The sequence below is a fragment of the Aquarana catesbeiana genome, linkage group LG06 (genome assembly GCF_042186555.1).
Source record: "Aquarana catesbeiana isolate 2022-GZ linkage group LG06, ASM4218655v1, whole genome shotgun sequence".
NCBI lineage: Eukaryota > Metazoa > Chordata > Amphibia > Anura > Ranidae > Aquarana > Aquarana catesbeiana.
In genome coordinates this window covers 2,708,683-2,734,507 of record NC_133329.1, presented here as the reverse complement: position 1 = coordinate 2,734,507, position 25,825 = coordinate 2,708,683, and the positions used below count along the sequence as shown (strand labels likewise).

The 25,825-nt window shown below is 45.4% G+C and overlaps 1 protein-coding gene across 1 annotated transcript in view; it reads left to right on the top strand.

Moving 5' to 3' along the window:
• Positions 1–25,825, top strand: part of LOC141148135 (integrin alpha-M-like) — a gene marked incomplete at its 3' end in the record, with an annotated part of 61,122 nt that overhangs the window by 17,788 nt on the left and 17,509 nt on the right. The window contains 4 exon segments of the mRNA XM_073635318.1: positions 7,836–7,981; positions 8,678–8,831; positions 21,992–22,142; positions 25,113–25,186. Coding sequence (XP_073491419.1) covers positions 7,836–7,981; positions 8,678–8,831; positions 21,992–22,142; positions 25,113–25,186 — 525 coding nt within the window.

The following is a 25,825-nucleotide window of genomic DNA, read 5'->3' as shown; positions in this document are numbered from 1 at the left end:
CAGACAGCTCTGAACTCCGGGCTGAAGTGTCGGCAATGGGGCAGAGTAACAGTGTACTTTGCCAACCTCCACCCACAGCTATAGATGCAGAGGTCATATAGCAGATGCAGCAAGTATTGACTCACCTTGACAAACCTGTTTCTGCACAGGACGAGATTGGATGGAGGAATGCATCTGTCCAGCAGCTGGATAAGGGTACGGGAGATGGAGCAGCCGTCTCATCTTCCTATTTGCAGCTCAAGAGCTCAGGAGAAGAGGAAGCCGTCCTCGTTCCCCAGCCACAGATTACAAAAGGTATGGATTTAATTGACTTTTCATCTGAGGATGTTATGGATTGTGAGTCACCTGCCAAAGTGCTAGCACTAGGCCCAAGTGCTGCTAGCCCATGCCCTGGATTTTCAGCAATTCCAGAGACTGGTGATTTAATAGACTTTTCTGCTGAGGAAGAACAAACTGTTGCACCTCCAGCAGAAGAGCTGGCATCAGGGCAGATCATCACTGAGCTCTGCCCAGGACCAAGAGCAGCTTCAGCCCTCCTGAGAGAAGAGGCAGCCGGCCTTTCTCTCACACCACTGACAGGGACGTAGAATTTCCTGTAAGCAGCATCTGTGGAGTTACAACAAACTTTTCCAGCTAAAGTGCTGGCCACCGGACAGAGGGTCCAAAATCTCTGCCCCACACCCCGGCAGTTCATGAGGCCCAGGGTGAGAAGGTGGCAGTCACTCCTCAGCAGCATATCAGGATAAAGGGGGAGAAGGAAGAGGACAGTCAGCCAGGGTGGAGGAAACTGTCTTCACTCCCCAGCAAGAATATGTGCACCTGAGAGACAGTACCAGAGAAATGTCGTCCCAGAGCCAGATGAGGGTAAGGGAGATGGAGCAGCCGGCTCCCCTTCCCAGCAGCTCCTCTATATACACCCCACCATATCTCCCCCTCTACATATACCCACCATATCCCCCTCCTCTATATACAACTTGCCATATCCTCCCCCCTTATCCCTCACCATATCTCCCCTCAGCTATATATACCCCACCATGTCTCCCCTCCAATCAATATCTCCACCATATCCCCCTCCTCTATATACACCCCGCCATATCCCCCTCCTCTATATACACCCCGCCATATCCCCCTCCTCTATATACACCCCGCCATATCCCCTCCTCTATATACACCCCGCCATATCCCCCTCCTCTATATACACCCCGCCATATCCCCCTCCTCTATATACACCCCGCCATATCCCCTCCTCTATATACACCCCGCCATATCCCCCTCCTCTATATACACGCCACCATATCCCCCTCCTCTCTCTACACCTCACTGTGCCAGGCTCACCAGGGACAGAGGCTTTTGGAGGGGACTGAATGCTATCCTCTTGCTGACTATGGGCTCTGGAGGACCCGGATACATGACTTTGGGCACTGGAGGACCCGGATACATGACTATGGGCACTGGAGGACCCGGATACATGAGTACGGGCCCTGGAGGATCCGTAGACATGACTATGGGACCTGGAGGACCCCGGATACATGACTATGGGCCCTGGAGGACCCAGATACATGAGTATGGGCCCTGGAGGACCCGGATGCATGACTATGGGCCCTGGAGGACCCGGATACATGACTATGGGCCCTGGAGGACCCGGATACATGACTATGGGCCCTGGAGGACCCGGATACATGACTATGGGCCCCCGAGGACCCGGATACATGACTATGGGCCCCCGAGGACCCGGATACATGACTATGGGCCCTGGAGGACCCGGATACATGACTATGGGCCCTGGAGGACCCGGATACATGACTATGGGCCCTGGAGGACCCGGATACATGACTATGGGCACTGGAGGACCCGGATACATGACTATGGGCCCTGGAGGATCCGTAGACATGACTATGGGACCTGGAGGACCCTGGATACATGACTATGGGCCCTGGAGGACCTGGATATATCAGTATGGGCCCTGGAGGACCCGGATGCATGACTATGGGCCCTGGAGGACCCGGATGCATGAATATGGGCCCTGGAGGACCCGGATACATGACTATGGGCCCTGGAGGACCCGGATACATGACTATGGGCCCCGGCATTTGAGGGAGCTACAAGCATTTAGGAAGATATTCTGTTATGTAATGCAAAAGGACATTATTACATTTAACAATGAAGAAAGCTATAATAGTCTCTGCCAACCTGAAACTCAGTAAACAGATGTATGCAAAAAGAAAGCTGATTAATGATATCTGGAAAGCCCGCGGTCTTCTGTTGCCCACTAGTTGGAGGAGGGGGGAGATCACTGTTTATGTGTTTATTGTGCTCATTACCTCACCTATTATCTACTAGCAAACCATTGTGGGATGTGTTTATACATCTAATATTGTGTATTGTACTTTGTACTCAGTATTGCTGGTGCCGAGTAGTCTGGGTGGGTATTGAGACACCCAGGTGGCTAGTTGTTTAATTAACTTAATGTTTCAAGTATATGTTGGTTGTTGTTTAGCTATGGTAATTATATTTATGCGTACAGTTTGTATTGTTAGGGTATTATGATCAGGAGGGGGGATGTCCTTCTGTGGGATGTAAAGTATGTGTCGAAGTTTCAATGAAAGTCATTCATTAGGAGTTTTACCTCACATCTTGTCTGTGTACGATGTTTGGGGTAAAAGGGGCTAGTGTTAGCTCTCGATCTGCTCGAAACGGTTTGGAGGGCAGGAGGCGCTGGTTGGCAGACAGAAGCACCTAAGCAGGGTGCCCAAGCGGTTCCGTCACATTTGGTGGCAAGCAGTGGGACGCTTCCTGCAGTCTGGGACATCCAAACCTCCACCTGGATCCAAGGTCTGGATAACAGAAGAGGAGAGGTCCAGATACCAATTCGGAAAGAGGTTGCGAGAGATGCAGATACAGCACAGGGGGACCAGTATCAGAGCAGGTCCTGCTGTGACAATATGATTCTGTCCACTGGGAACTCTGGAAGGAAACCTAACCCGTGAGCAGCGCCACCACTGAAAAATTCTCACCTCCATCCAGGAAAGGTACTGGTCGCAGTATGAAGTCCGAATGCTGTTATTGGGGAAACAACCACACAAGGAGTGGACAGCTGAGTTAATCAGGCTGGTCCAGGCGGAGATGCGTTTGGACGAGAGCTATAGGGCCACCTGCTGGTATGTAGCCCAAGTGTGCCCATGGACAGCGGGCGACACCCCAACAGAAGACTTTGGCAATGGCACCCTGGGGCTGCTATTCAAGAGTCTGTCCAAGGACCATGACTTTGGGAGCGATTTGGATTGTCATTTACAGGAAATCTTGGACTACAGAGACCAGATGCTGAACATCTCTGTTCACAGGAAGATTTGGAGTTTCTGGCCATTTAGGAATGGGAGCTGGAGATTACCTACAGACAACTGCTAGACTCTGATCAGCAGCAGGTCTGGGCTCCCTTTACCTGGGACTATCAGGAGGTACCAGCAGACAGCTCTGAACTCCGGGCTGAAGTGTCGGCAATGGGGCAGAGTAACAGTGTGCTTTGCCAACCTCCACCCGCAGCTATAGATGCAGAGGTCATATAGCGGATGCAGCAAGTATTGACTCACCTTGACAAACCTGTTTCTGCACAGGACGAGATTGGATGGAGGAATGCATCTGTCCAGCAGCTGGATAAGGGTACGGGAGATGGAGCAGCCGTCTCATCTTCCTATTTGCAGCTCAAGAGCTCAGGAGAAGAGGAAGCCGTCCTCATTCCCCAGCCACAGATTACAAAAGGTATGGATTTAATTGACTTTTCATCTGAGGATGTTATGGATTGTGAGTCACCTGCCAAAGTGCTAGCACTAGGCCCAAGTGCTGCTAGCCCATGCCCTGGATTTTCAGCAATTCCAGAGACTGGGGATTTAATAGACTTTTCTGCTGAGGAAGAACAAACTGTTGCACCTCCAGCAGAAGAGCTGGCATCAGGGCAGATCATCACTGAGCTCTGCCCAGGACCAAGAGCAGCTTCAGCCCTCCTGAGAGAAGAGGCAACCGGCCTTTCTCTCACACCACTGACAGGGACGTAGAATTTCCTGTAAGCAGCATCTGTGGAGTTACAACAAACTTTTCCAGCTAAAGTGCTGGCCACCGGACAGAGGGTCCAAGACCTCTGCCCCACACCCCCGGCAGTTCATGAGGCCCAGGGTGAGAAGGTGGCAGTCACTCCCCAGCATCATATCAGGATAAAGGGGGAGAAGGAAGAGGACATTCAGCCAGGGTGGAGGAAACTGTCTTCACTCCCCAGCAAGAATATGTGCACCTGAGAGACAGTACCAGAGAAATGTCGTCCCAGAGCCAGATGAGGGTAAGGGAGATGGAGCAGCCGGCTCCCCTTCCCAGCAGCTCCTCTATATACACCCTGCCATATCTCCTCCTATCTAATTATATATATACCCACCATATCCCTCTCCTCTATATACACCTCGCCATATCCTCCCCCCTTATCCCCCACCATATCTCTCCTCAGCTATATATACCCCACCATGTCTCCCCTCCAATCAATATCCCCACCATATCTCCCCCACTCTATATCCCCACCATGTCTCTCCCCTCCACTACATCCTACATCATGTCCCCCCAACTCTATTTCCGTGCCACATCCAGCTTCCCATATCCCCCTGCCATGTTTCTCCCCTCCTCTATATCTCCCCTCCCTATATTCCCCCTTTTTTGTTTCTATCCCCTCTATATCCCCCTGCCATTTCTTCCCCTCCTCCTCTACATCCCCCATTATATCTCTCCCCCATATCCGCCCCTCTAGATCACCCCCACCATGCCTCCCCTCCAATCTATATCCCCACCACATCTCCCCCTCGCTCTATATCCCCCAACATGTCCCCCCCACCCTCTTTTTATCCCTGCCACATCTAGTACCCATATCCCCCTGCATTGCCTCTCCCCTCCACTATATTCTCCTTGATGTGTTTCCCCTGACACAGTCCCCCTTTTCTGTCCCCCTCTGTATCCCCCTTGTCATGTCTCCCCCCTCCACTACATTCCCCATGTCTCTCCCCTGAATCCCCCCCTACCATGTTTCCCCCTTTCCTCTATATCACCCCTGACATATCCATCCCTCCTCAACAATCCAACCATGTCTCCCCCAATTTATATGCCCCGCCATATCTACTTATCTATATCCCCCATGCCATGTCTTCCTTCCTCCTCTATAGCCCTCACCATGTCTTCCTTCCTCCTCTATATCCCTCACCATGCCTTCCTTCCTCCTCTATATCCCTCACCATGTCTTCCTTCCTCCTCTATATCCCTCACCATGTCTTCCTTCCTCCCACCATGTCTTCCTTCCTCCTCTATATCCCTCACCATGTCTTCCTTCCTCCTCTATAGCCTTCACCATGTCTTCCTTCCTCCTCTATATCCCACACCATGTCTTCCTTCCTCCTCTATATCCCTCACCATGTCTTCCTTCCTCCTCTATATCCCTCACCATGTCTTCCTTCCTCCTCTATATCCCTCACCATGTCTTCCTTCCTCCTCTATATCCCTCACCATGTCTTCCTTCCTCCTCTATATCCCTCACCATGTCTTCCTTCCTCCCACCATGCCTTCCTTCCTCCTCTATATCCCTCACCATGTCTTCCTTCCTCCCACCATGTCTTCCTTCCTCCTCTATATCCCTCACCATGTCTTCCTTCCTCCTCTATAGCCCTCACCATGTCTTCCTTCCTCCTCTATATCCCACACCATGTCTTCCTTCCTCCTCTATATCCCTCACCATGTCTTCCTTCCTCCTCTATATCCTTCACCATGTCTTTCTTCCTCCTCTATATCCCTCACCATGTCTTCCTCCTCTATATCCCTCACCATGTCTTCCTTCCTCCTCTATATCCCTCACCATGTCTTCCTCCCTCCTCTATATCCCTCACCATATCTCGTCCCTCCTCCTATATCCCTCACCATGTCCTTCTTTCTCCTGCTATATCCCTCACCATGTCTTCCTTTCTCCTCTATATCCCTCACCATGTCCTTCTTCCTCCTCTATATTCCTCACCATGTCTCCCTTCTGCCTCTATATCCCTCACCATGTCTTTCTTCCTCCTCTATATCCCTCACCATGTCCTTCTTCCTCCTCTATATTCCTCACCATGTCTTTCTTCCTCCTCTATATTCCTCACCATGTCTTTCTTCCTCCTCTATATTCCTCACCATGTCTCGTCCCTCCTCTATATCCCTCACCATGTCTTTCTTCCTCCTCTATATCCCTCACAATGTCTCGTCCCTCCTCTATATCCCTCACCATGTCCTTCTTCCTCCTCTATATTCCTCACCATGTCTTTCTTCCTCCTCTATATTCCTCACCATGTCTTTCTTCCTCCTCTATATTCCTCACCATGTCTCGTCCCTCCTCCTATATCCCTCACCATGTCTCCTCCCTCCTCTATATCCCACACCATGTCTTTCTTCCTCCTCTATATCCCTCACCATGTCTTCCTTCCTCCTCTATATCCTTCACCATGTCTTTCTTCCTCCTCTATATCCCTCACCATGTCTCATCCCTCCTCTATATCCCTCACCATGTCCTTCTTCCTCCTCTATATTCCTCACCATGTCTTTCTTCCTCCTCTATATTCCTCACCATGTCTCGTCCCTCCTCCTATATCCCTCACCATGTCTCCTCCCTCCTCTATATCCCTCACCATGTCTTTCTTCCTCCTCTATATCCCTCACCATGTCTTTCTTCCTCCTCTATATCCCTCACCATGTCTTTCTTCCTCCTCTATATCCCTCACCATGTCCTTCTTCCTCCTCTATATTCCTCACCATGTCTTTCTTCCTCCTCTATATTCCTCACCATGTCTTTCTTCCTCCTCTATATTCCTCACCATGTCTCGTCCCTCCTCTATATCCCTCACCATGTCTTTCTTCCTCCTCTATATCCCTCACAATGTCTCGTCCCTCCTCTATATCCCTCACCATGTCCTTCTTCCTCCTCTATATTCCTCACCATGTCTTTCTTCCTCCTCTATATTCCTCACCATGTCTTTCTTCCTCCTCTATATTCCTCACCATGTCTCGTCCCTCCTCCTATATCCCTCACCATGTCTCCTCCCTCCTCTATATCCCTCACCATGTCTTTCTTCCTCCTCTATATCCCTCACCATGTCTTCCTTCCTCCTCTATATCCCACACCATGTCTTTCTTCCTCCTCTATATCCCTCACCATGTCTTCCTTCCTCCTCTATATCCTTCACCATGTCTTTCTTCCTCCTCTATATCCCTCACCATGTCTCGTCCCTCCTCTATATCCCTCACCATGTCCTTCTTCCTCCTCTATATTCCTCAACATGTCTTTCTTCCTCCTCTATATCCCTCACCATGTCTTCCTTCCTCCTCTATATCCCTCACCATGTCTCCTTCCTCCTCTATATCCCTCACCATGTCTTCCTTCCTCCTCTATATCCCTCACCATGTCTTCCATCCTCCTCTATATTCCTCACCATGTCTTTCTTCCTCCTCTATATTCCTCACCATGTCTCGTCCCTCCTCCTATATCCCTCACCATGTCTCGTCCCTCCTCTATATCCCTCACCATGTCTCGTCCCTCCTCCTATATCCCTCACCATGTCTCCTCCCTCCTCTATATCCTCCATCATGTGTTTCCTCTCCTCTAAATCCCCTGTCCTGTCTCATTTCACTGCCTTCTTTATACCACCTTCCATGCCCCTCCATATATCTCCTTGCCATGTCTCTCTCTTTACCCCTCTCTTCTATGCCCTTCCCCCGACATTCCCCCATATCACCCCTGCTATGTCTCCTGCACCCCATCATTGACCCTTTTCTCACTTTCTCCACAGTTTGCCCTCATGCAGTATTCTGAGAATTTCCGGATTCATTTTGATTTCAATCAGTATTCACGATCGAAAGAGCCGGCAGAGCTGATCAAGCCCGTCACCCAGCGGGGAGGGGGGACGCATACTTCTTCAGCCATCCTAGTGGTGATGTACGCTCCCTGATCTTCCCTCCTATTCCATTAATAGATCTTGTCCTCTACACGATCGGTAACTGACAGTGATCATTAGTAGGACTAGTTCCGTGCCCCCTTGTCAGAGTCTTTGTGCGGGGGGGGGAGCATTGCCACGTGGTATTATTTATTCGGGCCGATCACTCCATGCTGCACCCAGAAATTACACAGATATCTGTGAAGTATGGCCACATTTTTATGTATGACTGGTTCTCTTTATTATGACGTTGAGCCCCTCTGGTAGCCCATCTGTTGGGGAACAGTCACCATGTTCTGAAAGCCACCATATAACACAGGCAAGGACATGAAGACTACTGGAGTTGGAGGCTTATGGTTGTGTCTCCTAGGCTCCTTCTTTTGCTTCTTTGATGTAAAAAGTTGTTTACAGAGCTCAAGCTAGAACTTACTCTTGAGTGAATGAGTAAAAATTGCCACTCCACCCCTTTCTGAGCAGCAACTCCTCCCCCTCCAGACCAGTGAGCGTTCCCTTATCGGTATGAATATTCAGTTGGACAGAGCGAGTCTCAAACCGGGCAGCTTCTGTCGTGCTGTCTCTGTAGCTAACCCCTCATGCTCTGGGAATCCTATGTCATGTATTGAATGCTCCACGTGGAGTTTGGTAAGCTGATAAAGCCACGCCAATTTTTTTTGTGTCTGTTGTGTTTTGATTGGCAGGCAGAACCTCTTTAAGCCAGGAAGAGGTGTCCGAGAAAACACAGAGAAGGTTCTCATCGTCATAACGGATGGGGCAAGCATCCGCGATCCCGTGCCGTACTCTACGTCCATCGGAGAAGCTGACAGACTCAAAGTCCGCCGCTTCGTCATTGGGGTAAATGAGAATCTGAGGTCTCCAATTTGTTCTTGTCATCATATTATAACCCCTTTTACCTAATTCCTTTGTTTTTATGTATCTTGGTGTGCTTTATTGCCGTTCCCCAGGAACTTGTCCACCGGGGTCACTTCTCACCATCCCCTACAGAGGGCAGAATAAACTCTCGGGACAATTTTATGTCTCGGGCAGAAAGAATAACCTTTTTTTGGATTGGATAGATAGGATAGATTGATAGAAGCGCAGCCATGATGATTACACAACTTAACAGAAATACACTACCGTTCTTTTTACATAGTTACATAATAGGTGAGGTTGAAATAAGACACAAGTCCATCAAGTCCAACCTATGTGTGTGATTATATGTCAGTATTACATTGTATATCCCTGTATGTTGTGGTCATTCAGGTGATTATCTAATAATTTTTTAAAAGCTATCGATGCTCCCCTGCTGAGACCACCGCCTGTGGAAGGGAATTCCACATCCTTGCCGCTCTTACAGTAAAGAACCCTCTACGTAGTTTAAGGTTAAACCTTAGTATCGTCCGTAAATACAGGGATTGAACTGTTTCCCCCATCCTCCAGGTCGTTTATGAACAAATTAAATAGGATTGGTCCCAGCACAGAACCCTGGGGGACCCCACTACCCACCCCTGACTATTCCGAGTACTCCCCATTTATCACCACCCTCTGAACTCGCCCTTGTAGCCAGTTTTCAATTCATGTACTCACCCTATGGTCCATGCCAACGCACCTTATTTTGTACAGTAAACGTTTATGGGGAACTGTGTCAAATGCTTTTGCAAAATCCAGATACACCACGTCTACGGGCCTTCCTTTATCTAGATGGCAACTCACCTCCTCATAGAAGGGTAATAGATTGGTTTGGCAAGAACGATTCTTCATGAATCCATGCTGATTACTGCTAATGATATCGTTCTCATTACTAAAATCTTGTATATAGTCCCTTATCATCCCCTCCAAGAGTTTACATACTATTGATGTTAGGCTAACTGGTCTGTAATTCCCAGGGGTGTATTTTGGGCCCTTTTTAAATATTGGTGCTACATTGGCTTTTCTCCAATCAGCTGGTACCATTCCAGTCAGTAGACTGTCTGTAAAAATTAGGAACAACGGTCTGGCAATCACTTGACTGAGTTCCCTAAGTACCCTCAGATGCAAGTCATCTGGTCCCGGTGATTTATTAATGTTAAGTTTCTCAAGTCTAATTTTAATTCCGTCCTCTGTTAACCATGGAGGTGCTTCCTGTGATGTGTCATGAGGATAAACACTGCAGTTTTGGTTACTGAAGCCCCCCGATTCACTTGTGAAGACTGAGGAGAAGAATAAATTCAATACCTCTGCCATCTCCCCATCCTTTGTAACCAGATGTCCTTCCTCATTCTTTATGGGGCCAATATGGTCTGTTCTCCCTTTTTTACCGTTTACATACTTAAAGCATTTCTTGGGATTTTTTTTGCTCTCCTCCGCTATGTGTCTTTCATGTTTTATCTTAGCCGTCCTAATTGCACCCTTACATTTCTTGTTGCATTCTTTATAAAGTCTGAATGCTGAGGATGACCCCTCAACCTTGTACATTTTTAAGTCCTTCTCCTTTGATTTTATATGCATTTTTACATTGGAGTTAAGCCATCCAGGACTTTTGTTCGCTCTTTTAAATTTATTATCCAATGGGATACATTGGCTAATGCCCTTATTTAATATGCTCTTAAAGCAAACCCATCTCTCCTCCATGTTCTTTGTTCCTAATATTTTATCCCAATTTATGCCTTTTAGCAAGGTTTGTAGTTTAGGGAAGTTGGCTCTTTTGAAATTCAGTGTCTTTGTATTCCCCTTTTGTTTCCTATTTGTGTGATTTATATTGAAGCCAATTGACCTGTGATCGCTGTTACCTAAATTGCCCCGTATTTCCACATCTGCGATCAGGTCTGTATTGTTGGTAATCAGTAGATCCAGTAATGTTTTATTTCTAGTTGGTGCATCTACCATCTGACCCATAAAATTGTCCTGCAAGACATTAAGGAACTGGCGAGCCTTAAATGAATGCGCGGTTCCCTCCGCCCAGTCTATGTCTGGATAATTAAAATCCCCCATTATGATAACACTTCCCATCCTTGCTGCTAATCCAATTTGTGATAGGAGATCCGTCTCCACTTCCTCCCTCAGGTTAGGGGGCCTATAGCATACTCCCAGTATTATTTTCCCCTTAGCTTCATCCCTTTGGAGCTCTACCCATAAGGATTCCACCTCCTCTCTAGCTCCCTCAGTGATGTTATCTCTCACATTCACTTGTACATTATTCTTGATATATAGGCATACCCCTCCCCCTTTTTACCCTCTCTATCCTTGCAGTATAGGGTATACCCTTGAATGTTTGCCAGCCAATCATGAGAGCTGTTGAACCAGGTCTCTGAAATTCCCACAAAATCCAAATCCTCCTTGTACAACAGTATCTCTAGTTCACCCATCTTGTCCGCCATGCTCCTGGCATTAGTGAACATGCCACATAGTTTAGACCGGTCGCATATTGTCCTCGTATTGGGTGTTCCAAGATTGCAACTAGGACTTGCTACTATACTCACCTTGTGTTTTTGTGCTTTAGTCAAGCTACCACTAATGCCCCCAATACTACCCTCTGGAATATGTTCCACGCTGGCTATCACTGTCTCTGGACCCTCCCCCCCTTCGCCTAGTTTAAAAACCCCTCTAACTTTTCAGCCATCTTCATTCCCAGCTGATCTGCACCCTCCTCATTTAGGTGCAGTCCGTCCCTTCTATAGTACTGGTGACCGACTGAGAAGTCAGCCCAGTCCTCCAGGAACCCAAACCCCTCCTTACTGCACCAGCTCTTCAGTCACTTGTTTACTTCCCTAATCTCCCTCTGCCTTTCTGGTGTGGCTCAATGTACCGGTAGTATTCCTGAGAATACTACCTTGGAGGTCCTTTTCCTCAATTTAGCTCCTAAGTCCCTAAAATTGTTCTTTAGGACGCTCCATCTGCCTCTGACTTTATCATTGGTGCCAACATGCACCATGACAGCCGGGTCTTCCCCGGCCCCTCCCACCAGATCCGTGATGTGCCGAACCCGAGCGCCCGGTAGACAACATACAGTTTGGCGCTTCAGGTCTTGGTTACAGATTGCCCTCTCTGTCCTTCTAAGAATTGAGTCCCCTACCACCAGAATCTGTCTTTCCTTTCCCTTTTCTGCCCCCCCACTCTCACTGGAGGAGTTCCCCCCCGGCAGCTAGAAGAGTCCCTCAGCTCCAGCAGTGCTGGTCCCTGACTGGTTTCACCAATGACACTCAATGGAGCATACTTATTGGGATGTTCCAGTCCTAGATCGGCCTCCCTGGCACTTCCCCCTCTACCCCTCCTGACTGTCACCCATCTACTCTTTGCTAGTGTCGGCACCTCTTTGTCTCCACCCGCCTCTGTGCTGACCTCTGCAGGAACCTGCCGTGTACGTTCCTGGCTCTCCTTTAGTATGGAGGGTCTTCTCAGTGCTGACAGTTGCTTTCCCAGATTCAGAACCTGGGCTTCCAGGGGAACAATGCGCTTACATTTTGCACAGCAGTATTCAACCTCGATCGCATGATCAAGGAACGCATACATGCCGCAAGATGTACACCGAGTTGCATCTCCACACCTGCCGGGCATCGTACCTATTAAATTTAATGAGGATTGGGGATCATACCCTGTCCAAATTACCTAACAACTAGCTTCCTGACACTAATACTCAACAAGACAATAAACAGGTACTCAACAAGACAATACACAGGTACACAACAAGACAATACACAGGTACACAACAAGACAATAAACAGGTACTCAACAAGACAATACACAGGTACTCAACAAGACAATACACAGGTACACAACAAGACAATAAACAGGTACTCAACAAGACAATACACAGGTACTCAACAAGACAATACACAGGTACACAACAAGACAATACACAGGTACACAACAAGACAATAAACAGGTACACAACAAGACAATACACAGGTACTCAACAAGACAATACACAGGTACACAACAAGACAATACACAGGTACACAACAAGACAATAAACAGGTACACAACAAGACAATACACAGGTACTCAACAAGACAATAAACAGGTATTCGCAGACCAATGTGCACTTGCAGACCCACGAGCACTCGCAGACCCACGAGCACTCACAGACCCACGTGCACTCACAGACCCACGAGCACTCGCAGACCCACAAGCACTCGCAGACCCACATGCACTCGTAGACCCACGTGCACTCACAGACCCACGTGCACTCGCAGAACCACATGCACTCACAGACCCACGAGCACTCGCAGACCCACGTGCACTCACAGACCCACGAGCACTCGCAGATCCACGAGCACTCGCAGACCCACGTGCACTCGCAGACCCATGTGCACTCGCAAACCCACGTGCACTCGCAAACCCACGAGCACTCGCAGACCCACGTGCACTCGCAGACCCACGTGCACTCACAGACCCACGAGCACTCGCAGATCCACGAGCACTCACAGACCCACGAGCACTCGCAAACCCATGAGCACTCGCAGACCCACGAGCCCTCGCAGACCCACGAGCCCTCGCAGACCCACGAGCACTCACAGACCCACGAGCACTCGCAGACCCACATGCACACACACACAATACACAAGTACTAACGATCCACACACACTACTCAGACAACACTCAGGTAGTCGTAATACACCGGTATTACCTGACACTAATATTCAATACAGGTCACGTGCACTCGCAGCACTCATGTACTTACAATACACAGGTACACACTCACCCTACACAGATACTCTACCCCTGTTATAACCTCTTGTTTTCAACGCTGTTCTTTTAACTCACCACTTAATCCAGTTCCGTTTGGTCTAAGTTCCAGCAAGCTCAAAGATGAGTAGGCTCACAGTGAGTTCTACAGAAGGTTATAAAGGCCTCAAGCACCTGTGACCAATTAACCTCTCCCCTTAATTAGTAGGCTGAAGGAAGCAAAGAAAAAAAAAAGCTGTTTAAAAAGTGACAGAAAAAGGTGTTAAAAAGCTACAAAGAAAAGCCCCAAAAAGAACCTAAAAATGCAACCCAGCAATCACCAGCAATCAAAAGCAAAACTTGTTCACACTCTCCACTCAAGGTCCCCACTGCTTAGCTTCCAACCAGCAGCAAATGTATCTATTAATTACAAGGTTTAACAGCTAAGCACCACCATTTTTTTTTAATACTGTAATATTATCTGATGATTACAAGATTTAACAGATAAACACTACCATTTTTTTTTTAATACTATAAATGTATCCAACAATTACAAGATTTCATAAAAAAAACTGCCATTTTTTTTTTAATACTGTAAATGTATCTGGTAATTACAAGATTTAACAGATAAACACCACCGATTTTATTTATATTGTAAATGCATCTATTACAAGATTTAACAGAAAATAACCATTACAAGGCTTAACAACTAAGTTTACCAGCTAAACACCACTCACCACCCACTACTGTAATATTATCTGATGGGTACAAGATTTAACAGATAAACATTATTGTAACGAAACATCCCACACTCCGCTTGAGTGCCTTCGTCATACACCGCCTCCTTCCAATCTGTATATAGATATCAGATATTCCAACCACTGACAACCACAAACAAGGCAATACTCGTTTAGTTGCTCACCATGAACTGTTTATTAGAACACAGAATACAGTCTTATATATACTGGAGGAGGAGGTCCCCCTCCCTCCTGCTCATATTACTCTAACAATATACCTGTAACCAGAAACATAAATTAATATGAGCTAATTAACTAATCATTTCCAGATGAGGTGGCTCTGAGATATGACCTTTCAGGTCCTAGCCTTGTTGTCTCCTAGCTCCCTAACTACAATACACATTATCATAAATATTAACACAGAACTCCTTCACACAATAGCAGAGTTAATTAACACAAATAACAATGGGTGAAAGACACTTAGAGCCCACACTAGCCTTATTTACAATAAACACATTATAGCAGACAACAGACAGACAGGTGGCTGGAGTTGATGACATCAGCATCTTCTATGAGTCCAAACATGACATGTTCACCAGTGCCAGGAGCCTGGCGGACAAGATGGGTGAACTAGAGATACTGTTGTAGGAGGAGGATTTGGATTTTGTGGGAATTTCAGAGACCTGGTTCAACAGCTCTCATGATTGGCTGGCAACCATTCGAGGGTATACCCTATACCGCAAGGATAGAGAGGGTAAAAAAGGGGGAGGGGTATGCCTATATATCAAGAATAATGTACAAGTGAATGTGAGAGATGACATCACTGAGGGGGCTAGGGAGGAGGTGGAATCCTTATAAGTAGAGCTCCAAAGGGATGAAGCTAAGGGGAATATAATACTGGGAGTATGCTATAGGCCCCCTAACCTGAGGGAGGAAGGGGAGACAGATCTCCTATCACAATTTGGATTAGCAGCAAGGATGGGAAGTGTTATCATAATGGGGGGGATTTTAATTATCCAGACATAGACTGGGCGGAGGAACCGCGCATTCATCTAAGGCTCGCCAGTTCCTAAATGTCTTGCAGGACAATTTTATGGGTCAGATGGTAGACGCACCAACTAGAAATAAAGCGTTACTAGACCTACTGATTACCAACAATACAGACCTGATCACGGATGTGGAAATACGGGGCAATTTAGGTAACAGCAATCACAAGTCAATTGGCTTCAGTATAAATCACACAAATAGGAAACGTAAGGGGAATACAAAGACACTGAATTTCAAAAGAGCCAACTTCCCTAAACTACGAACCTTGCTAGAAGATATAAATTGGGATAAAATCTTAGGAACAAAGAACACGGAGGAGAGATGGGTTTGCTTTAACAGCATATTAAATAAGGGCATTAGCAAATGCATCCCATTGGGTAATAAATTTGAAAGAGCGAACAAAAGTCCTGGATGGCTTAACTCCAATGTAAAAATGCATATAAAAGCAAAGGAGAAGACCTTAAAAAAATACAAGGTTGAGGGATCATCATCAGCATTCAGACTTTATAAAGAATGCAACAAAAAAAAGTAAGGGAGCAATTAGGATGGCTAAGATAGAACATGAAAGACACATAGCGGAGGAGAGCAAAAAAAATCCCAAGAAATGCTTTAAGTATGTAAACGGTAAAAAAGGGAGAACAGACCATATTGGCCCCATAAAGAATGAGGAAGGACATCTGGTTACAAAGGATGGGGAGATGGCGAAGGTATTGAATTTATTCTTCTCCTCAGTCTTCAGGAGAGAATCAGGGGGCTTCAGTAACCAAAACTGCAGTGTTTATCCTCATGACACAACACAGGAAGCACCTCCATGGTTAACAGAGGACAGAATTAAAATTAGACTTGAGAAACTTAACATTAATAAATCACCGGGACCAGAGGGTACTTAGGGAACTCAGTCAGGTGATTGCCAGACCATTGTTCCTAATTTTTACTGACAGTCTACTGATTGGAATGGTACCAGCTGATTGGAGAATAGCCAATGTAGCACCAATATTTAAAAAGGGCCCAAAATACATCCCTGGGAATTACAGACCAGTTAGCCTAACATCAATAGTATGTAAACTCTTGGAGGGGATGATAAGGGACTACATACAAAATTTTAGTAATGAGAATGGTATCATTAGCAGTAATCAGCATGGATTCTATGAGGAGGTGAGTTGCCATCTAGGTAAAGGAAGGCCCGTAGACGTGGTGTATCTGGATTTTGCAAAAGCATTTGACACAGTTCCCTATAAACGTTTACTGTACAAAATACGATCAGTTGGCATGGACCATAGGGTAAGTACATGGATTGAAAACTGGCTACAAGGGCGAGTTCAGAGGGTGGTGATAAATGGGGAGTACTCAGAATGGTCAGGGGTGGGTAGTGGGGTCCCCCAGGGTTCTGTGCTGGGACCAATCCTATTTAACTTGTACATAAACGACCTGGAGGATGGGATAAACAGTTCAATCTCTGTATTTGCAGACGATACTAAGCTAAGCTGGGCAATAACTTCTCCGCAGGATGTGGAAATCTTGCAAAAAGACCTGAACAAATTAATGGGGTGGGCGACTACATGGCAAATGAGGTTCAATGTAGAAAAATGTAAAATAATGCATTTGGGTGGCAAAAATCTGAATGCAATCTATAGACTGGGGGGAGAACCTCTGGGGGGATCTAGGATGGAAAAGGACCTGGGGGTCCTAGTAGATGATAGGCTCAGCAATGGCATGCAATGCCAAGCTGCTGCTAACAAAGCAAACAGAATATTGGCATTAAAAAGGGGATCAACTCCAGAGATAAAACGATAATTCTCCCGCTCTACAAGACTCTGGTCCGGCCGCACCTGGAGTATGCTGTCCAGTTCTGGGCACCAGTCCTCAGGAAGGATGTACTGGAAATGGAGCGAGTACAAAGAAGGGCAACAAAGCCAATAAAGGGTCTGGAGGATCTTAGTTATGAGGAAAGGTTGCGAGCACTGAACTTATTCTCTCTGGAGAAGAGACGCTTGAGAGAGGATATGATTTCAATGTACAAATACTGTACTGGTGACCCCACAATAGGGAGAAAACTTTTTCGCAGAAGGGAGTTTAATAAGACTCGTGGCCACTCATTAAAATTAGAAGAAAAGAGGTTTAACCTTAAACTACGTAGAGGGTTCTTTACTGTAAGAGTGGCAAGGATGTGGAATTCCCTTCCACAGGCGGTGGTCTCAGCAGGGAGCATTGATAGTTTCAAGAAACTATTAGATAAGCACCTGAATGACCGCAACATACAGGGATATACAATGTAATACTGACATATAATCACACACATAGGTTGGACTTGATGGACTTGTATCTTTTTTCAACCTCACCTACTATGTAACTATGTAACATTATGAAGCAGTCACTATTTATAATATGGCATATACAGGGTTCCCAGAGTATGTGTGTTTTGGGGGGACATGGACTTGAATACAAAGTAACATTATTTCAAGGGTCCCCAGGCATACGCCTCACAAAGTGTAGTGTTCCCTTAAAGTCCAGGGCCCATAATCAGTAGGCAGAAGACTAGCATTCAGTCCTCTCCAAAAGCCCCTGCCCTAGCTAAGTCTGTCACAATTATCATTTTTTTAATACTATAAATGTATCTGACAATTACAAGATTTAACAGATAAACACCACCGATTTTATTTATCTTGTAAATGCATCTAATACAAGATTTAACAGAAAAATACTACCTTTTTTTCATGCTTTAAATGTATCTGATGATTACAAAATTTAGCAGATATACACTACTATTCTTTTAATACTGTACAGTATCTAACAATTACAAGGTTTAACAGCTAAACACCACCAATTTTTTTTAATACTGTAATAGTATCTGACGATAACAAGATTTAACAGATAAACGCTACCATTTTTCAATACTGTAAATGTATCCAACAATTACAAGAGTTAATAGAAAAACACTTCAGATTTTTTTTTAATACTGTAAATGTATCTGACAATTACAAGATTTAACAGATAAGCAAGACCGATTTTTTTTTTTTATTGTAAATGCATCTATTACAAGATGTATCTGATGATTACAAGATTTACCACATATACACTACCATTTTTTTAATACTCAATCTGACAATGACACAATTTAACAGCTAAACACCGCCATTTTTTTAATACTGTAAATGTATCTGACGATGACAAGATTTAATAGAAAAACACTAACATTTAACAGATTTAACAGATAAACACCACCATTTTTATATATTGTAAATTAATCTATTACAAGATTTAACAGAAAAACATTACTGATTCTATTAATACTGCATCTGATCATTTCCAAGATTTAATAGCTAAACAACACCAATTCTTTTATACTGTAAATTAGTCTATTATAAGATTTAATAGAAAAACACTGCCCTTTTTTTTTTAATATTGCAAATGTATCTGACAATTACAAGATTTAACAGATAAGCACTTCCAATTATTTTTATCTTGTAAATGCATCTAATTCAGGATTTAACAGCTAAACACCACCAATTTTTTAATACTGTAACTGTATCTGACAAAGACAAGATTTAATAGAGAAACACTAAAAAAATTTTTAGTACTGTAAGTGTATTCAACAATTACAAGATTTAACAGATAAACACCACCGATTTTTTATATTGTAAATGCATCTCCAGGCGTCATACATGTCTTCTGAGGAAAAAATGGGAGATAAACCCTTCAGGGAGATAGTTCCTTCCTTGGAGGTGTCCATAACGGGGTCCATAGGTGCATTGCCGCAGAATATAAGATTTCCTTTCTGTATTTTCCTTGAGAATTTTTTTCGGATGAATTGATGAGGATTTTTATTGGGAGCATAGGTGTTTACAATTGTGTAGATTACATTGTCTATTGAGGCCACCAAAATGATGTATCTGCCTTGAGCGTTGGTTATTAGGTTAACAAGCTTGAAAGAGATAGTGTATTTGATTGCTGTTATCACTCCTTTTTCCTTTTTTTTTTTTTTGTTGCAGCTGGATATGAAGATATGAAGAAATTTGTCATGGTTGAATTTTGGGAGTTTTGTTTAATGCGAAATAGGACTCCTGGATGCAAATGATGTCACATTCATATTTTAGGGCATCCGTCCACAGAGCTCTTCTTTTCTAAGGGCTGTTCAGTCCTTTTACATTCAGCGAATAGAGTTTTAGGATCCATTGTAGGTTCGTGTGCACTTGCTAAAAGTAGTCGTATGTTTTATATACAGATAAATCGTAAAGGAAATGGATTTGATGTAGATATGTTTTTCTTCCAGTAGATAGCGGTGTTGGACCATATATTCAATATAAGTGGTTTTAAAGAAATGAATGAAAAAAACACAGTCCTTTAACTCAAACATAAGAAGGTAGAAAAAAATTAAAGAGTTGCAGGGCAACTCTAGTGTACATTGAACTTGTACTATTTCCCGGGGTTACAGAGAGAAACACGGGGCGAATCAGGTATCTGGATCCCTGATCTTCATTAAAAAAAACCTTGGATGGTTAATTTTGGAGGAGTTTTCAGCTCCAAAAAAACTGCAGCATGTCGCTATATACCGGGCATATTATTATCTTGCCATGTATAGACGATTCATCTGTGACTCTTATGCCAGCCTTGTGACACTTTTCCAGGTGTGGATTTGTCCGATATGTTGACTTCATCCTTTGGGAGAATGTCCCATGAGCGTAAGACTTTCAAACCTTGCTCCAAGTTGTTGATGGAGTATGAGGTGCCTTTATGGTCTACAAGTATGCTCCTAGGGAATCCCCATCTGTAAATCATGCTGTGATTCCGTAGGATCTTGGTAATTGAGTTTAAGTTTTTTTTTTTACGTGCCGGGATCGTTGCTTGTGATAGATCTGCATACAAGATGATATCTGTGTATGGGTCAGGTAGTGGCGAGTTTCGTTGAGCGTATTGCATTAGTTGATCTTTCACCTCATAGAAGTGTATTCCGGCTATGACGTCTCTTGGCAATTTTTCTGAGATGTGAGGCCGGTTTAGGCAATCATCTGTGAGCTCTGTCAATTTCTAGTTCCTGTTGTGGGATTGTTGGAATTCATTTTTGAATCATGTCTTGAAGAAAACGTTTGGGTTCCGGCAGTTTAACATTTTCGGGTATGCCTCCTGAACTTCACATTATTGCGTCTAGCACAATCTTCCAAGTCCGCCATTTTCATTCTGAGAAGTTTAACTTCATCTTCTAACCATTTCATTGTAGGCAGATGTAAATTCACGCATTTTATTTTCTACATAGTCCACTCTCTCTCCTAACGCATCAATTTTCATTTTAGATTTCTGCATGAAATTTAACATATCATACTGTAATGCGTCTCTTAGGGAAATTCTCATATCTTTTATAGTAGAATCCAATACGGGTTGCCCTGCTGTGGGAATTGCATTCAACTTCTCATCATACGGATTTATATCTGATGTGTATTTATCATCTTGTGAAGGATTTTTAGCTTCAGCAGACGAAATCCTCCTTCTTTGTTTGAGAGGGCTTGTAAGCTCAGCTTGTGTGTCTAGGCTGCTATACCGCTGCTGACCACTGTGTGTCCCCTCTTCCTCTCCTGAGTCTGCAGTGATGAAGGAGGGAGGAGTCAGCGCCATCTTTGATCCCCCGTGTCCTGGCTGGACCGAGGAATTCACTCAGTTTTCCGGGCCCCTCCCTGGCCTTTCGTTTTGCCGACATTATCTCCGCGTTCCCACCACTTTCCGGATTCTGGGTATGTCTCCAGGGCTTTCCTGTCACTTTGCATGTTGCTCAGGGGATGTCCGTGATCACGGAGCTCCCTCACACTGTGTCCAGCCCATTCCGCGGCTAGCCACGCCCCCACATTACTGATTCTTTTAATACTGTATCTGACAATCACAAGATTTAATAAGCTAAACAACACCAATTGTTTTATACTGTAAATTAGTTGAATATAAGATTTAATAGAAAAACGCTACCCATTTTTAATACTGTAAATGTATCTAACAAATACAAGCTAAATACCACTAATTTTTTAAAACTGTAAAAGTATTCAATGATTACAAGATTTAATAGAGAAACACTACCATTTCATTTTAATACTGTAAATGTATCTGATAATTACAATAGAAAAACACTGTAACTTTTTTTTAATATTGTAAATGTATTAAACAATTACAAGAGAAACACTACCATTTTTTTTAATACTGTACATGTAGCTGATGACTACAAAATTTAACAGGTAAACATCACCACTTATATTGATTACATGATCAGAAACTACTCTAACATACAGATTGTGGGTGAGAAGGGATTAAAGAGGACCTGTCATGGGAAGAATACAGGGGCCCAGTTTGAAAGCATACTACACCGCACACCATCCCTGATTCATTTATTACTTTAACCAATTCCATTGGAGGCACGCACACATTATGCGATTGAAGATGTTGTATAGTATTTAAAGGGCTACATAAAAGAATGAAGATGCCAGTCACGCTGATCCAGTGGCTTCAGAACTTTCCTAGTCACCGATCGCGCTCTCTGTCCTCACACACATATTTGTATGAAGTTAGTCATATGACCCGCTGTGCTCTGACTGTTCTCTCATTGGTCTGCAGGTGGGAGATGCTTTCTTTGTCGAAAGTGCCTACGAGGAGCTGGTGACTATCGCCTCCCCAAAGGCAGAGGATCACATCCTCCAGGTCAATGACTTCTCCATCCTTCAAAGTTTCCAGAGGACGCTGCAGGACAAAATCTTCGCCATTGAAGGTAACAGACAGCGGAGGAGTGAATAAGAGCAGGTTAAAGGAGGACCCCAGTCTCTCTATTATATATGGTCCAATGAGAGTACCAAGCACCCAAGAGTTGATAATAGAAGTGGTTCATAGCAGAAAAAAAAATCCAACGTATTTCGAGGGCCAAGTAGACTCCACCCCTTCATCAGGGCTCAGAATTTTAAATTGTGCTTAGTGGACTCTATACTGGGGCGGGTTCTGCTTGGAGCAGTTTCAAGAGGCAGGTTAACAGATCTAACTGGTGTCTGCCCATCTGAGTCCACTAACCACAGTCTTGAGTCGCGACGAAGGGTGAGTCTGGACCCCTGAAACGCGTTTTTTTCTGCTATGAACCAATCTTATCATTAAAAAACATTGGACACTTGAATGTTTGCTTGATGCTGTCATTGGACTGTATATATGTGGGTTTCCCCCAGTTTTGACCGGGGGTCACCGTTTTGTGAAACTGATGTGCCCAGTGATAATTAGTTTGACCCATTGAGAATCTGTATCCAGCGTTCCATATTCAATTCTGTTTGGTGTCATTCCTTTTCTGTATCCTCCTCTTTCTGCATCCCCTTTATCCGTCTCCCCTTCTTATTTCAATGATCCTCACTCTCCCCTCTCCAACCCTCTATCGCCCTCTCACCTTCACTCCTCTCTTCATCCTCTATCACCCTCTCCACCCCTTTCTTCTTCCTCTATCACCCTCTCCACCCCTCTTTTCATCCTCTATCGCCCTCTCCTCTCCACTTCTCTCTTCATCCTTTATCGCCCTCTCACCTTCACTATCATCCTCTATCGCCCTCTCCACCCCTCTCTTCATCCTCAATCGCCCTCTCACCTTCACTCTTCTCTTCATCCTCTATCACCCTCTCACCTTCACTCCTCTCTTCATCCTCTATCACCCTCTCCACCCCTTTCTTCTTCCTCTATCACCCTCTCCACCCCTCTCTTCATCCTCTATCGCCCTCTCCTCTCCACTTCTCTCTTCATCCTTTATCGCCCTCTCACCTTCACTATCATCCTCTATCGCCCTCTCCACCCCTCTCTTCATCCTCTATCGCCCTCTCACCTTCACTCCTCTCTTCATCCTCTATCACCCTCTCACCTTCACTCCTCTCTTCTTCCTCTATCGCCCTCTCCACCCCTCTCTTCATCCTCTATCGCCCTCTCACCTTCACTCCTCTCTTCATCCTCTATCACCCTCTCCACCCCTTTCTTCTTTCTCTATCACCCTCTCCACCCCTCTCTTCATCCTCTATCGCCCTCTCCACCTTTCTCTTCATCCTCTATCGCCCTCTCCACCTTTCTCTTCATTCTCTATCGCCCTCTCCTCTCCACCTTTCTCTTCATTCTCTATCGTCCTCTCCTCTCCATACCTCTATTCATTCTCTATCGTCCTCTCCTCTTCCTCCTTTCTTTATCCCCTATCGTATCTCCTCTCCATCAGGGGCGGACTGACCATTTGGGCACTCGGGCACTGCCCGAGGGCCCCATGCCACTAAGGGGCCCCATCAGGGTTGCCACCCTCAATAAAACCAGGGACTGTATGTAAAAATCTGTGTTTTTTTAAAAAATCCCAAGATTATAGCTGCCCCGCCTCTCCAGTACCTTTTCAGTGTGTGTGTGTGTATTTTGTGTGTGTATATTGTGTGTATACTGTGTGTGTATATTGTGTGTATACTGTGTGTGTATACTGTGTGGCCCCATAATCTATTGCCTGGGTGCCCCATAATCTTCTCCTATTGCCCGGGGGCCCCATGAGTTGTCAGTCCGCCCCTGCTCTCCATCCCTCTGTTCATTCTCTATCGCCCTCTTCTCTCCACTTCTCTCTTCATCCTTTATCGCCCTCTCTCGTCTCCACTTCTCTCTTCATCCTTTATCGCCCTCTCTCCTCTCCACTCCTCTCTTCATCCTTTATCACCCTCTCTCCTCTCCACTTCTCTCTTCATCCTTTATCGCCCTCTCACCTCTACCCCTCTCTTAATCCTCTATCGCCCTCTCACCTCTACCCCTCTCTTCATCCTTTATCGCCCTCTCCTCTCCACTTCTCTCTTCATCCTTTATCGCTCTCTCACCTCTACCCCTTTCTTAATCCTATATCGCCCTCTCCACCTTTCTCTTCATTCTCTATCGTCCTCTCCTTTGCCCCTTTCTTTATCCTCTATCGCACTCTCCTCTCCATCCCTCTGTTCATTCTCTATCGCCCTCTCCTCTCTCCACTTCTCTCTTCATCTTTTATCGCCCTCTCCTCTCCACAATTCTCTTCACTCTCTATCGTCCTCTTCTCTCCCCCCTTTCCTTATCCCCATCGCTCTCTCTTCTCCACCCCTCTCTTCATCCTCTATCTCCCTCTCCTCTCCACCCCTCTCTTCATCCTCTATCACCCTCTCCTCTCCACCCCTCTCTTTATCCTTTATTTCCCTCTCTATCCTTTATTGCCCTCTACTCTGCACCCCTTTGTACATCATCTATCACCCCCTCTTCTCCACCCCTCTCTTTATCCTCTATCGCCCTCTCCTCTCTACCTCTTTCTTTATCCTCTATCGCCCACTCCTCTCCACCTTTCTCTTCATTCTTTATCGCCCTCTCCTTTCCACCCCTTTCTTTTTTCTCTATCACACTCTCCACTCCACCCCTCTCTTTATTTTCTTTCCCCATCTCCTCTCCACCACTCTTTTCACCCACTATCACCCTCTCCTCTCCACCCCTCTCTGCACCCACTATCACCCCCTCCCCTCCACCCCTCTCTTTATCCTTTATTGCCCTCTCCTCTCCACCCCTCTCTTTATTGCCCTCTCCTCTCCACCCCTCTCTTCTTCATTTATTGCCCTCTCCATCCCCTCTTCATCCTCTATTGCCCTCTACTCTGCACCCCTTTGTACATCGTCTATCACCCCCTCCTCTCCACTTCTCACTTCATCCTCTATCATCCTCTGCTCATTTATTCTCTCTTTTTCAGGTACACAGTCTGCAAATGGAAGTTCTTTCCAACTTGAGATGTCTCAGGAGGGGTTCAGCGCAGTTCTGACATCGGTAATTATGGACAATCGCTCTCTTTATCCCTCACTGCCTTTCTCTGCCCATTCCCATTCTCTGCTGGAACCCCAAAACTTACACCACAAAACCTCCCCCTCCCCCATACACACACTGTTCCCATTGTGCCTGGATTCAACCCGGGATTGTCAGCTTTTGGCAGTGTCCCCTCCTCCGGAGGTATTTGAGGGCGTTTTTTATACAATATTCTTCCCCTATCCTGTCATGTTTGTGGTTTACTTTTTACGCAACACAAATTGGTGGAATTATTATGTATGCAGCTTGGAGTACACCAAACCAAATGAGGTCCCTCTATGGGGATCAGTGGGCAGAGATTCTGCTCAGCCCTCCATGGTGTCTCCACACACTAACCAGAAATGAGGGGTCAGAGTTCTGAGTATGTAAGCCAGGAAGTCCCTAAAAGGGACCCCATGTGGACAGGATAGGTGTCATCCAATCCAGCCATTCCTTTGACTGAGACCCCAGGAATAATCATGGGGGTGTAGCTTGGAGATGCCCAGACAGAAGAGGAGACAACATACCAGCTTGGTTTAGGCTTCCAAGGTACTTACATTACCCTGAAAAGTGAATGTCTTTTACAATTGTACTGTTTTTACTAGAACTGCCATTGTCCCTGGA